At 28.5% G+C, this 13,962-nt stretch overlaps 1 protein-coding gene and 1 long non-coding RNA gene across 3 annotated transcripts in view; one reads left to right on the top strand and one right to left on the bottom strand.

Moving 5' to 3' along the window:
* LOC130671197 (uncharacterized) overlaps window positions 1-13,962 on the bottom strand; it is a 190,654-nt gene that overhangs the window by 23,453 nt on the left and 153,239 nt on the right. The window lies entirely within an intron of this gene.
* Window positions 1-13,962, top strand: part of LOC130670855 (disintegrin and metalloproteinase domain-containing protein 10-like) — a 60,652-nt gene that overhangs the window by 36,959 nt on the left and 9,731 nt on the right. For both annotated transcript variants that reach the window (XM_057474477.1, XM_057474559.1), the window contains exons 9-13: window positions 2,394-2,518; window positions 4,713-4,841; window positions 5,820-5,988; window positions 10,203-10,372; window positions 12,030-12,197. In XM_057474477.1, coding sequence (XP_057330460.1) covers window positions 2,394-2,518; window positions 4,713-4,841; window positions 5,820-5,988; window positions 10,203-10,372; window positions 12,030-12,197 — 761 coding nt within the window. The remainder of the gene's footprint in view (window positions 1-2,393; window positions 2,519-4,712; window positions 4,842-5,819; window positions 5,989-10,202; window positions 10,373-12,029; window positions 12,198-13,962) is intronic.

Raw genomic sequence — 13,962 nt, 5'->3', positions numbered from 1 at the left:
TTTTTGTTCCCTCCTTCAAAAAAAAAATATGTTTTTTTTTTTTATTTTAATTTTAACTAAACGTGAGTCGGTTAAATTTCTCATCAGTTTCCTCTCAATTTAATTTAAATTGTCCATTTACTCGCTCGTTATTATGGATAGATATATAAAGAGGAAATTGATCTGATAATTTGCCTATGGGTTACTTTATATATATATATATATATATATATATATATATATATATATATATATATATATATATATATATATATATATATATATATATATATATATATATATATATATATATATATATATATATATATATATATATATGTGTGTGCGTGTGTGTGTGTATTTTATAATTACTTTGATACTTGAAATTAGAAGTAAAAAAAAATTTTAACTACAATGTTTTGAGGCAGACAAAAATTTGAAAATTGAAAGCTAGTAATTGAAAAAAATAATAAATAAGCGGGAAAATTCAAATTTTCAATGAAATATAGGAATTATTTTTGTAAACCTTGCAGCTAAAGTATGAGAAATTTGAACTAAAATTATTGGAAATTTAATTGTCAACAAAAAAGTACCCATAAATTTTCGTGTAAGTGTGATAGATGAACCGGAAATGGTAATTTAAAGTACGGAAGTGTAAATTAGCAAAATATTGATTCGATACGAATTTCGTTATTTTAAATGAAAATTTTGATTTTTATGGTTTGTAAAATATTTTATAAAAATTACAATAAATACACTGTAAAAAATTGGGAGTGAATTTAGAATGATTACGGATTTTATTTAAATCCAAATTCACTCCGTCAGTCGGAGTTTCTGTTCCGTGTTCCGTAACAAAATATCTACGATAAAATATCAAACAAAAAAAAATATCTACGGCCAAAATGTAAACAACACGAAATGTCTGCAGTCCAAGTAATCAAATAAAATAAAATTATGTGTGTAAAATAATAATCTTATCTAATAATAGTATGAGTGTAAATTAGGGATCAATTATCAATTAAAAAATCCATATAATTATCGTAATTTATTAGAATATGTATAAATGTGGCACAATTAGTACCCAGGTAGGAAAGAACAACTGGGCAAGGCTTGGACCAAGCCTGAGCCAAGCGTCACCAGCCTTCGGTAAGGCTTGGCACAAACTTTGGCTAACCATTGGGCCAATGATCGGTCCAGGCCTAGGATGATAACAATGTCCCCAAGCTTTGGCAAACAAAAAAATCAAGGTTGTTCCAAGCCTCTGGGAACAAAAAATCTAAGGCTCACCCAATGCTCGATCTAAAATATTATTATTTAAATTAATAAATATAATTAAAAAAAAGTTTGATCACACTTTTATCGTCATTACATTGGAGTGTAATTAACTAATTACTGAATTAATGGGAAATAACGAATAAAATTATTTGGGGGCTACCGGGGTTCGAACTGAGATCCTTCTGATTACTAGGCCGGAACGCTATCTACTGTGCTAAATCTGATGTTCAGATAATCATGATTTTTTTGCTTGTTAATTATTTAAATACAATTTAATTCAGAAATATTAGATCGTAAAGATGAGGTGAAATGTAGTTTTATTTAATGAACTTAAAATTGTCTGATGAGTAATGACATAGATTTATTAATTTGTAATTTTATGATTTGATATAAATGCATAAATTAAGAGTAAGATCAAGTAGCACTACTATATTGTTTATTAAACTTTAACATTTATGTTAACGAAAGTTTTGTACATAGCAATAACTAATTAAATGCAAATTATTGTATATCAAATAATTTTACTTTTTAGAAAATCTCAACTCTTGATATTAATCGTATACTCGGTGGACCGTTATGCCCTGGTCTTCTCTATATACATATATATAGATACATGTAAAGTTGCTAATTTTAATATTAAATAACAATTTAACCCAAGCTGAGGCATTGGCCAATAGTCAGCTGCCAAGGCTCGGCTTGACAAAAATTAAACTATCGGGCCCAGCCTCGGCCGATCCTTGGGCCAATGGTCAGCGGTTAAGGCTCGATTTAACAAAAATCAAAACATAGGGCCTGGCCCTGACCGAGGCTTGGGCCAATGGTCAGCTGCCGAAGCTTGGCAAGTGACAACAGGGCCAAGGCTCGGCCTATAGTCAGCCTTAGCGATTCCTACCTGGGCGTCAATTTCATTCCGAGGGGATTAAATAAACGAATAGTCATCCGTTCTGCTTTCACTCCGGATTTAATCTGCGTTCACTCCGAAAATTTTTCACAGTGTATATGCTTCGAAAGTAAAATTGGAAAAAAATAACATATATAATGGGTTCTTACTAAAGTGCGATAGTTTGAAAGTAATATGAGTTTAAAGTGAGATTACATAACCCATTGAAGGAAATTAAATAAAACTTTAATACTTTCAGAGGAAAACTACGACGCATTTTGTCTGTCTTATATGTTCACTTATCGTGATTTTGAGAAAGGAACTTTGGGTTTAGCTTGGACTGGTGACTTGAAGAATGCTGGGGGTGTGTGCGAGAAGAATGGGGTAAGTTTTAACGACCGTCAACTATCTGATGCATTACATATATAGATATATATGTATGCTTAATACTTTATAACTTAATTTTCTCTATAGTAGCTTTTTTAACGTTCGTACATTAATCTTGTCCATAAAACTACCGACATTCATTTTTTAAATTCAATTACTTTCAAAAAATCTATTCACTTATATTTGTTATAAGAATGCTGAGCAAGACAATTTATCTGAAATTTATTGATTTTAAAAAAAATCCGTCGTCTTTTATTCAAATTAAAAAATAAAATTCTCTTGAATTTTGAATTTTTTTTTTAAAGTAAAAAATTTTTTACTTTTAGTGATTGAATAATTTTTGAATAATTAGTAATTGGTTAATTAATTTTGGGAGAAACTTAATTATTAAATCTGAATAATTTAGTTACTGGGGTACAGAGGAATAGAAAATGGTTCTAGTAGTTTTTGGTCCCGAAAAATGAATTTTTGGAAATTTTATGGTTGAAATAGACTGTAGAGTAGAAATAGAAAAAAAATTTTTCAACAATTCAATCAAATATCTTAATTTTTGCGGGAGTTATAAAGATTTTTGATTGACTTTTTCAATTTTTTATTTTTGTAAATTATTTCTTTGATTCATTGAAGGGAGGCCACTAGTGTGACCGCCTGATATAAAGGTTATTTTTAGGAATTTTTTAAAAGAAAACTACTACATGGAATGTTTTAATGTTTTAATGATATATTTGTCGATATATAATCAATACAAAATAAAATTTTTGGACCAACCAATTTAAAATTCAGCATGTTATTCACAATCTCCCAACACTTCGAAAAAAAAGGTCACCAACTGCTGCAGTTGTAGCGACTTTCACGGTGCCTGAAATAAAAAAAAGTTTATTAAACCAGAAGGTATTACCCGTACCATGGCCCTCGGGCTAAGAAAAAAATTGAAATTTAACAAAATAGCGGAGTTTTTAAAAAAAATTTCAAACTTTGCGCGAAAAATTTATGATTTTTGACCTGTCGAAATTACATTTTTGATGCGATCGAAAAACTGGAGGCTCATGGTACGTAGAAATATATATGAAAGAAACTGCTCTCTTAAAATGAACCAGTGAAATTTTACTGATTCATCAATGAAATTCACTGGTGAATCAGTGGATTTCACTGGTCCATTTTAAGAGAGTGCAATTCAAATCATATCGATCGGATGGTTTGTCTTCGAGTTATAACTGCAGCAAATTCGAAAAATGTATTTTCGAGAACTGATAAGCGGCTGCTCTTCAAATGGCTGTAACTGAAAAAAACTATTCGAGATATAAACTAGAAATTGTAGTATGTTATTTTTGAAGGTATAGACTATTCTAATATTCCTTATAGGAAAAAACGATAGGCCCAAGCTTGGCCGAGGCTTGGCGCAAGACTTATTAACTCTGGGGGAAGCTTGAAATCTAAGCTTGGCCCAAGTCTGTCTAAGCATCAGAATGATAACACCGAGCCAAGCTTGAGCGACAGTGTTGTGCCAAGACTGCATCTAAGTATTGGCCCAATATCGAGAGCCAGTATTGTGCCAAGACTGTTGCTAAATAAGCACCGATACTTACTAAAAATAAATTCAAAAAAAAAAAAAAATATTAGTAGACATGTGCGTGATGGTAACATATGGAAATAAATTTGTACAAAGAGAAATCAGGTAGATTGATGAAACTAATTTTTTTTTGCATTTGCTGGGTCTCGAACCTGGTCCTTCATGGCTGCTAGACAAGTGTCTTATCCACTAGGCTGTTACGCTATTCATAGAATCCAGAGGTTTTTAGGTACTATTTGTTATTTAGACTGGTAAACCAGGGCTTGTTATTTGAGTATTGGCTGAACCTTGGCTCAAGACTGGCAAACTAAGTCTTGTCACTTGAGTACTGGCTGAATCTTGGCCCAAGACTGGCGAACCGAGGCTCGTCACTTGAACGTTGGTCAGATCTCGGACCAACCTTGGGACGCCGAGCCTGGATAGCCCAGTATTGTGCCAAGACCAGCCCTGTTGTCAATATCTTTTTTCCTACAAGGGTATATGCAAAAAAAAATTGATTTTTCAAAATTTTACACTAGTATATAGTCCCCCTTAAAAAACCGACCTAGTCGCTAAAACTACCAGAAATTTTTTTCAATAGAAAAATTTAAAAATCAAATTTGTCAAAATTTTTTTTTTCAGCATTATCGCGGAAGTATGAAATCATTAAATACAGGAATAATAACGTTATTAAATTATGGTAAACACGTTCCACCAGCTGTATCACACGTGACTTTAGCTCATGAAATCGGTCATAATTTCGGATCACCCGTAAGTTGAATATTAAATTTTATTATTATTATTATTATTATTATTATTATTATTATTATTACTATCATAATTACGAATGTTTGAGTTAATATCAAATTTTGAATATCAAACATAAAACATTAAAATTAAATAAAAAGAGAATAGCGAGCCAGAATATAATTGAATTTAGTAAAAGTATATAGTTTGTAAATTACATTTAAGTTGTAATGGATTCTAACGTTCTCGAACATGTGCGAGTAACATTAGGTTAAACTTGCACTTTATGGTTTATAACCGAGTATATCGATGAAAGGGACTTTAATGAACCAGCAGTAACTGCACCTGCGGCTTTAACGATTTAATTTAAAAACTAGTAAAACTTAATTTTGCTAAAATTATTTTACTATTTTCAAGCTATTCTTTTCACCTTTATCTTTTAAATTTGTAACCACTTTGTTGTCAATCGATTTTTTTCTATCTTCCAATCTCTGAAAGTAAATTTTTTACGATCGGTATAAATTTTTTCTTTACTCGATTTTATTTCCGGTACAATATCCAATCTATATATGCACATAATTCTTGAACGATTGAGTTTACAGAAAATTTGCAGAACACTTTTTTATAGAAAATTTAATCATGTACAAAAAAGCAATCAGTAATTTTTTTCGTAATTTCAAAATTTCATCGTGAATTTTTAATTTTAATTTTTGTAGGATTGAAATTTTTCAAAAACTTATTTCTTAATAAATTTTTTTATCTTTGAATTTAAATTCTGGCTTACATTATCAAGATAAGATGAAAATGGTATCAAATAAATTTGTTGTAAATTAAATTTTCTACAAAAAAAGTTCTTTTCAATTTTCATGTAAGAGCGATAGTTTTTATACAATTTTAGTATAAAGTTTAAAATTTTTCTTCTCCAATATTTCTTATCAATTTTTTTTATAATATATATATATGTATATATATATAAGTAAAAGTTATTTAATATATGTACAGCACGATCCAGACGAATGTTCACCAGGTGGAGAAGATGGTAATTTTATAATGTTTGCACGTGCAACCAGCGGCGACAAAAGAAACAACAATCGATTCAGTCGGTGCAGTCTCATATCAATAAATCCCGTTTTAGATGTCAAAGCTCGTTCAACAAAAGGTTGCTTTGCTGGTAAGTTTCCTTACATTTTTTCAGCCGTAAGTAAAATAAAAATAATAATAAATTTAAGTCGGATGTAATAACGTTAAATCCACGAGAACGGATAAGGACGAGCTGAGAAGAGGCTTTTTGTCCTTATTTGTGAGGTCTCGGTTCTCAGGATCGTCGGGGTAGGGGGTAAAATAGGGAGTGAGGATGGGAATGGAATGGGAGTTAAAGACACTAGATTGGATGCAATCGAGCGCTATATTGAGTCTGTCCAATAGAAGTTAGGGATTCCCGGGTCTCAGGTCTCGGAGTGAGAGGAACGCGGGAGGGAAATCAAATCAAACGTCACGTCTGTACATTCAATTAGTGTCAGTAAATCCGTATCTAATGCCTCCTCAATTCAACTCCTGGTTTGAATCGTAATAAAAATTTTTACAGGACATAGAGCTCAATAATTATATTTTATTATATATATATATATTTTTTTTTATTTGGGATTATAAAACTCATTTTATAATTAATATTTATTTAAACGTAAATAACTAAAGAACTTTCAAAAATTTCGGAAACTTGAAAAGAGATAATTTGTAGGAAATGAAATTATCTACAAAAAAGGTCCTGTAAGATTTTAAGATAAGTCTGATAGTTTCACCGAAAAGTGAAATAATACTAAAATATACTATGAATTGAACTTTGACCTTGAATATCTTTTGAAAAATTAAATTTATTGAAAAATGATAGGAGACCTTTTTTGTAGAGCGTTCAATTTTCAACAAAAATATTCATTGATTTTTCCGATACACTGATCCTCTGGTGAGTGATAAAATTCCATATTTGAAAAAAAAATTTTCCCATGTTATTTAAATAGATAATCCAAAAATTAGACAAGCTACTTCTGAAATTTGGATTTAAGAGCCGATCTTCTGACAGAATTTTTATTTTGACATATCCTATCAATTTCTGGTGGTGTCAAAAAAAAATTTGAAAAACGGTTGACCCTGTAGGCCAGTCCGAAAACTTCCCGCTCTTTTCAAGCTCAGAAAGCTTGAAAACGTTTTGATTGTCAAATTTTTGAGCCCTTAAAAGTGAAAAAATGTTCATTTTGTTGTTCAACCAAAGAAAAATAGATTTAGCTAAAAACCTTAATTTTTGTCGTACGATATCTTTGGAACGAATCAACCGAATTGGACGTTCTTGGCAGCAATCGAAAGGGCATCACTTAGTATGTTATCTGCAATTAACTGAAAATTTTCTTGAATAATCTAAATTTTGTTGCTTAAAATTAATAATATTAAATTTTCAGTTAATTGCAAATAACTTACGACTTGTGAGAAATATCAAAAATTTTCCATAAGATAAGTGATAGGAAATATAATGCTCTACATAAAATGTCTGTAAAATTTTCCGATAAAGTTAATGGTTGCGTCACAAAATTTAAAAAATGTAAAAATTTATCGTCAATCGAACTTTAACTTCGAATAACTTTTGAAGAAATAAAAATATCGAATAATCATAAGAGACCTTTTTTGTAGAGCGTCAAATTTCCCATAAATATATGTCTTGAACATTTGAAAGTATTGGTCCCACCATGAGCTACAAAATTCTAAAGCTTAAAAAAAAAATTTTCCCATGTTATTCAAACAAGAAATAGAAAATTGCGATGCGGCAGTTGTTAATATTAATATTAAGAGCTCAAACTTTCACAGTATTTTTTTTTTCGTCATTTCCAACAATATTTTCGATATAATGAAGGAAAAAAAAATAGCCGATTTTTTTGATGCAGCCTAATAGATATATATTGAAATTTTTTTAAAGAAAAAAAAAAAAATTATAATAATAATAATAAATTGTGGTATGAATTTGAATATTCACTTGAATAAACTCAACATAAATCACTTAATTTCTCAATACCCAACGCACACATACGTGTATGTATACATATGTATATATAATGAACTAATTGAATAAAATCTCAACACGAAAATAAATTAAACATTTACCTCTTTACTGTATTCAAATTAAATCATATTAAACACGAGTATCCACACGATATACGTTTTGAATAAACAATTCGATATATATATTAGGGTGCTCCGTTTGAAACGAAGATTTTTTTTTTTTCGTTCCCCATCAAAAATCTTGTTCTACATGTAAAAATAAAAATTCAGTGAAATTTTGAGCTCTTAATAACAATTTTAAGAACTGGAACAACGTCGTTGAAGTTTTCCCATGCTAAAAGCATGTAAATTTTGATTCTTTTCTTTTTATCGAATAAAACTCAGCCCCATATTCACGTATCTTATCGGTTCAAAATTTTCTTGGAAGAGAATTGTATGCTCTTTGAAAAAGCCTGTATGTGCTTAGCAGTACCTTCAACTACAGCCCTCGTGGAAGCCTTGAAAGTCTAATTTCCTACGAAATTAGTGGTTTTTTGTTGTTAACTTGTAAACGGTTGACTTTTGGGAAAAAAAGTACAGGACATTTTAAGTAGGAAATTTAGTCTTCTACAAAAAAGTTCTCACAAGTCAAATCTCTAAAATCAATATTCAAAAAGATATATGAACTTTAACTAAGTAAAATTCGAAATTTTAGCTAAATGTCAATGTTCTATACTATACAATATATTCAGTTATTAACTTATGGTAAGTATCAATTAATATATATTTATATAAAATATAAAATGCCCGTAATTATTCATCGAAATTGTTCTTAAGTACCAACCTCATTTGCAATTTTTTTGAAAAATTTAATGATTAAAACACAGGTTTGAAGAATCTCGTTCGAATTTTCGATGTCCTTGGAACCTAACAGATGGATTACGTTCAAAAAAACATAGTTTATGTAATGGTTTTGAATTATAAAACCGTTAATCTAGACATTTAGCTAAAATTTCGAATTTTACTTAGTTAAAGTTCATATATCTTTTTAAATATTGATTTTAGAGATTTGACTTGTGAGAACTTTTTTGTAGAAGACTAAATTTTCTACAAAAAATGTCCTGTACTTTTTTTCCCAAAAGTCAACCGTTTACAAGTTAACAACAAAAAACCACTAATTTCGTAGGAAATTAGACTTTCAAGGCTTCCACGAGGGCTGTAGTTGAAGGTACTGCTAAGCACATACAGGCTTTTTCAAAGAGCATACAATTCTCTTCCAAGAAAATTTTGAACCGATAAGATACGTGAATATGGGGCTGAGTTTTATTCGATAAAAAGAAAAGAATCAAAATTTACATGCTTTTAGCATGGGAAAACTTCAACGACGTTGTTCCAGTTCTTAAAATTGTTATTAAGAGCTCAAAATTTCACTGAATTTTTATTTTTACATGTAGAACAAGATTTTTGATGGGGAACGAAAAAAAAAAAATCTTCGTTTCAAACGGAGCACCCTAATATATATGTATATATATGAATGTCATAACATAATAATAGCTACTTCCTATGCATTCGAATTACTCTCACCGTACTACATATTAATTGCAATACGAATTCTCTATCAATTATTCATACCTACAAATGTTTATTCAGTTAAAATAATTATTTAATTCGCTTCTTTTTTTTTTTTTTTTTTTTTTTTCATTAAAAATTACATTAAATGATTGTCAATTCTATTTAACTATTTTTAATTTATCGGATCATGAGAGTCATAGGAAAGGGAAGAGGAATTTCATTGAATAAAAAGTTTGAAAATGCATCGAGCCAACGTAAAGAAGTTCGTATTGATCAGTATGAATTTTTTAAATCCGGGATTGATTAAATGCAGTTTTATGTAAATGAAAAAATATATTTATATAAAAATTTATTGGAATAGTTTTTATGTAAATTTTTTATTATGAAATTAATAATTTAAATTTATGATAATAATTTCATAGTTTATCGTAATGATTTTAACTAATTAATTACTAATTATTAATTAAAATTAATTCAATTAATTTTTCCCCTTTTCATTTCACCCAAATTAAAAAACAAAAAATTAATAATCACTTGCCTTGAAAAAAAAAAAAAAAAAAATTTCCTAAATTGTTAATAACGAGTGATTAATATTAAATAATTAAAATTTAATTACTAGCAGGAACCCCTCGAGCGTGTACTAGAGTTGGATAAAAAAAATTCCATAAGCGATAAAAAATTCAATCTATTTAGTCGGCAGCCATTATGAGCCACAAGTTATTTTTCCCCATCCAAAAACGTTTCGGTTATAAAACTACTACTATTATTATTATTATTTTTATTTTAAAGAACACCAAATAGCCATTTGCGGTAATGGGGTAGTTGAAGAGGGCGAAGAGTGTGACTGTGGATGGGAAGAAGATTGTAATGATCCATGCTGTCATCCTCAACGATTACACCATGCCCCATTTGAAATTCCCTGCCGTCTAACTGAGGACGCTGTCTGCAGTCCTAGTCAGGTACTTGTATTCTACTTATACTGTTATTATTATTATTAAATATATATTTAAATAATTTATACTATTTCGTATAGACCGTAATTGCGAAGCGAAAAAAAATTATCAAATGAATGAGTTTTAATTTTGTATGACTGTATAAAAATTTTTCCAACAAACAATGAAATTTATTTTATTTTATTTAACAGAAGTAAAAAAATTTTTTTTTTTTTAATTGGAATTTGAATCTTTTTTTTTTTATTTTTGTGGAGTAGATGAAATTATCTGTAGAATGAATACCAACAACGAAACATTTAAATACGTTTGTTCATTTGTTGGCCGGCCGCGAATTATCCGCGAGTTGGTGGTTACCATTAACTTTATTGGAAATTATTGATGTGGGTACTTAAATGAGAGGAAATTTTATGACTAATATAATTGAATGGTATTCCAGACTAAACATTAATCATCGATAAAACGGTTTGCAGCTGGTAGCTCCTCGAAATAAAATCACCGCGGAAGTTTCGCGGTTTTCGCGGAAATTACAAACTTTAATTCTTTGAACTTTAATTTTTACTAAAATATTTAAAATACTTTCGAAACTACGAGACGGTAATTTCCATAAAAATTTCACTCAAAATAAATTAAAAAAAATTTTTTTTTTTAAATTCCGTTGCTAAAATTTCTTAATTCAAATTTTTAAAGATTTAAATTAATATAACTTGAGAAGTATTGACTTTATGAAAAAATTTATAGAGATCGTTCTTATAGAAAATTAAATTTCCCATAAAAAATATCTAATTTGTTTTTTTCAAAAACTTAATACTTTAAAAGATAATTCAATTTTAAATAAACTAAAACTATTTTACAAACAAATTTATTTAATTCAATTTTCTTATGTTAAAACTTCTCATAACTTCCAAGATATTGAATATACGTAGAAATTCAAAGATACCTTCTTTATAGATAATTAAATTTCCTACAAAAAATATCTGATTACTTTTTCCCATAAATTCAACCGTTTTTACAATATTTCAGTAAAAAGTTTTTTTTTGTACTTCATCAGTTTAGTTTATGAAAAGTTTTAAAGTCTAAGAGTTACGCGAATTTAAATATATTAACATAAAGCTTAACTCGTGTCAATTGTAATACAAATTTACATGAATATCATTTATTCAGTAATTTTCTCGCATAAGTGATTAAAGTCTACGTTAACTCGAAAAATTTAAACAGACAAAAAAATTCAAAATTCAGCTTTTAGTTTTCTTTAAAATTTTTTGAAAATTTTTTTCTATTGTACAATTGCTAGTGTACAAATAACAAAATAAAAATTATAAAAAAAAAATATAACAAGTAAAAATAAAAAAAATTTTATTAATTTTTGTTTTCCGTTTGACCGTCGAATTAATCGGTAATTAATTAAATTAATTGTTGTGGGAACAGAGGATTGAGTATTATCAGAGTAGAGTAAAGTGGAGGTATTTGAAATTCTGTATATCAAGAGAAGGATGAGAATGAGTAGAGGATATATAACGATTAATCTTGGCCTGTATGCGATAGGAATCGGATATCCCGAGCACCCCGAGTATTTACATTCCAATCAGAATAATCTATATTGCATTGATAGGAATGAAATAATTGACCGTAATGAGAGTTAACAGAGATCAAAAACAATTAACAGGGACCCTGCTGTACCAATGGATGCTCGTTGCGCAGTGGAACTAAATGCCGTGATGACAATGGCTGCCGAGACGCTAGTTTCTGCGATGGACGCGGACCTCAATGTCCGCCATCGGTCAACAAACCAAATAAAACCATTTGCAATGATGAGTTTGTCTGTTTCATGGGAGTAAGTTGACCTTCATCTGTAATAATTTAGATATACAAGTTTTTAGTTTTGATATTTGGTAAAATTATGAATTTTTTTACGGGGGCGTTGAAAACTTGGAAAAAATTCATGTGGAAAATAGGGGATGTTTTTTTATCTCAAAGTTCGAAGTATGTAGATGTTGGGAATGTATCATTACTATTTTTTATAGGAATTAATTTAGTAGTAGAGAAAACTAAAGATGATTTTTTTCCATGAGATTTTGAAGTAATTTTGATATTTTAGAGATAAATAGTCGGATTTAGATGGAACAATTTTTTTTTTAAGCTTAAAGTGTGCAGATTATTGTTAGACTTCAATAATAAGCGTTAAGAATTTATGTGATTAATAATTTATTAATTCATTCATTAAAATTTTGAAATATAAGGTATCGGCGGCTAATAAGGCCTAGCTAATAGTCTAGTCGACAAGTTGAAAATGGTCCAAAATAGAGATACTGCTCTTAAAATTAGGTGCGATAGCTCATTGGATCCGGAATGACGCCTAGAAAAATGTCCTAAAAGTGTGTATTAGCACGTAAAAAATTGCAAAAGTTATAAACAATTAAAGACGAAAAAAAGAAGGCATTTCGTTTTTTGCCAATATTTCATAGACTATTAATATTTAAGAATTCTTACAAAAAGATTCTTGAAGATGAGGAAATTTCCAATAAAAAACTCCGACTCCCCGGATTTCTATCTCCATTATTTATAATTTTAATTTAACGCTGAAAATGGGTCTCCGCGCGACATTTTTAGGTTGCGCGCGCGGCGTCAAAAGCGATTAGGACACATTAATTAATTTATTTGAGGTATTAAATATTTTTTTTTAAATTTGAAAAAATTATGGTGTATTCTGAACGCTTTAAATAATTTATTCCCGTTGGAAATTTGACTTAAAGTTAATTTTTCAACAAGTTGAACGATTGTTAACTAACGAAATTTTCTCGAACTTACGTCTTCATTATAAATGAAAAAAAATGTTTAAATAATTGTCGTATAAATTTTTCGCTTCGTGGAGCCTTTCTTACATACATACTCAACAAGATCAAGCCATAAAAGTTTAAAAAATATTCATACTTTGTTTATAATAATTTTTCTACTTGAACAAAAACTAAAAAATCCAAGTAATGATGTTAAAAAAATTTTTTTTTTTCTTAATCATCATATTATCGTTTTTTTATTCATACAAGATATTAATTGCATTGCAAAAAAAATTTTTTCCACTATTTGTTGATAAATTTTTTATAAACAAATTGATTAATTCAATATTTTTTCAAAATTTTTTTTCACTAATTTATTACACAGCAAATATAATGATTTTTAAAAAAAAAATTTTTCCTTAATAACAATTTTTATTTGTTTATAATCGTTTTTTTCATATTTCTATTATTTAAATAATTAGTTAAGTAATTATTTTGTATCTAAAAATCATAATTGACAGTCCTCTATAAAGTAACAAAAAAAAATTTTTTTTTTATCAACAATTCCATTGTTTATTAACTTACCAATTTGTTATAAACAAATTTTTAACTTTGTTATATTTTTTTTCTGAAACTTCTAAAAATAACAAAAACAACCACATATAACAAAGTATAGAAAAAAATTTTTTTCAATTTTTTATTGTACTTTTAAAAAACACGAGCTACAAAAGTTGCAGCGGCTGCTTCATTTATCTACTAAATAACTAATATAACGTTTAAACTATTAGGGATACGAAAATAAACATTCAGGACAATTTTATAAAG

The sequence above is a fragment of the Microplitis mediator genome, chromosome 1, assembly GCF_029852145.1.
Source record: "Microplitis mediator isolate UGA2020A chromosome 1, iyMicMedi2.1, whole genome shotgun sequence".
NCBI lineage: Eukaryota > Metazoa > Arthropoda > Insecta > Hymenoptera > Braconidae > Microplitis > Microplitis mediator.
This window is presented reverse-complemented; position numbering and strand designations above follow the sequence as displayed.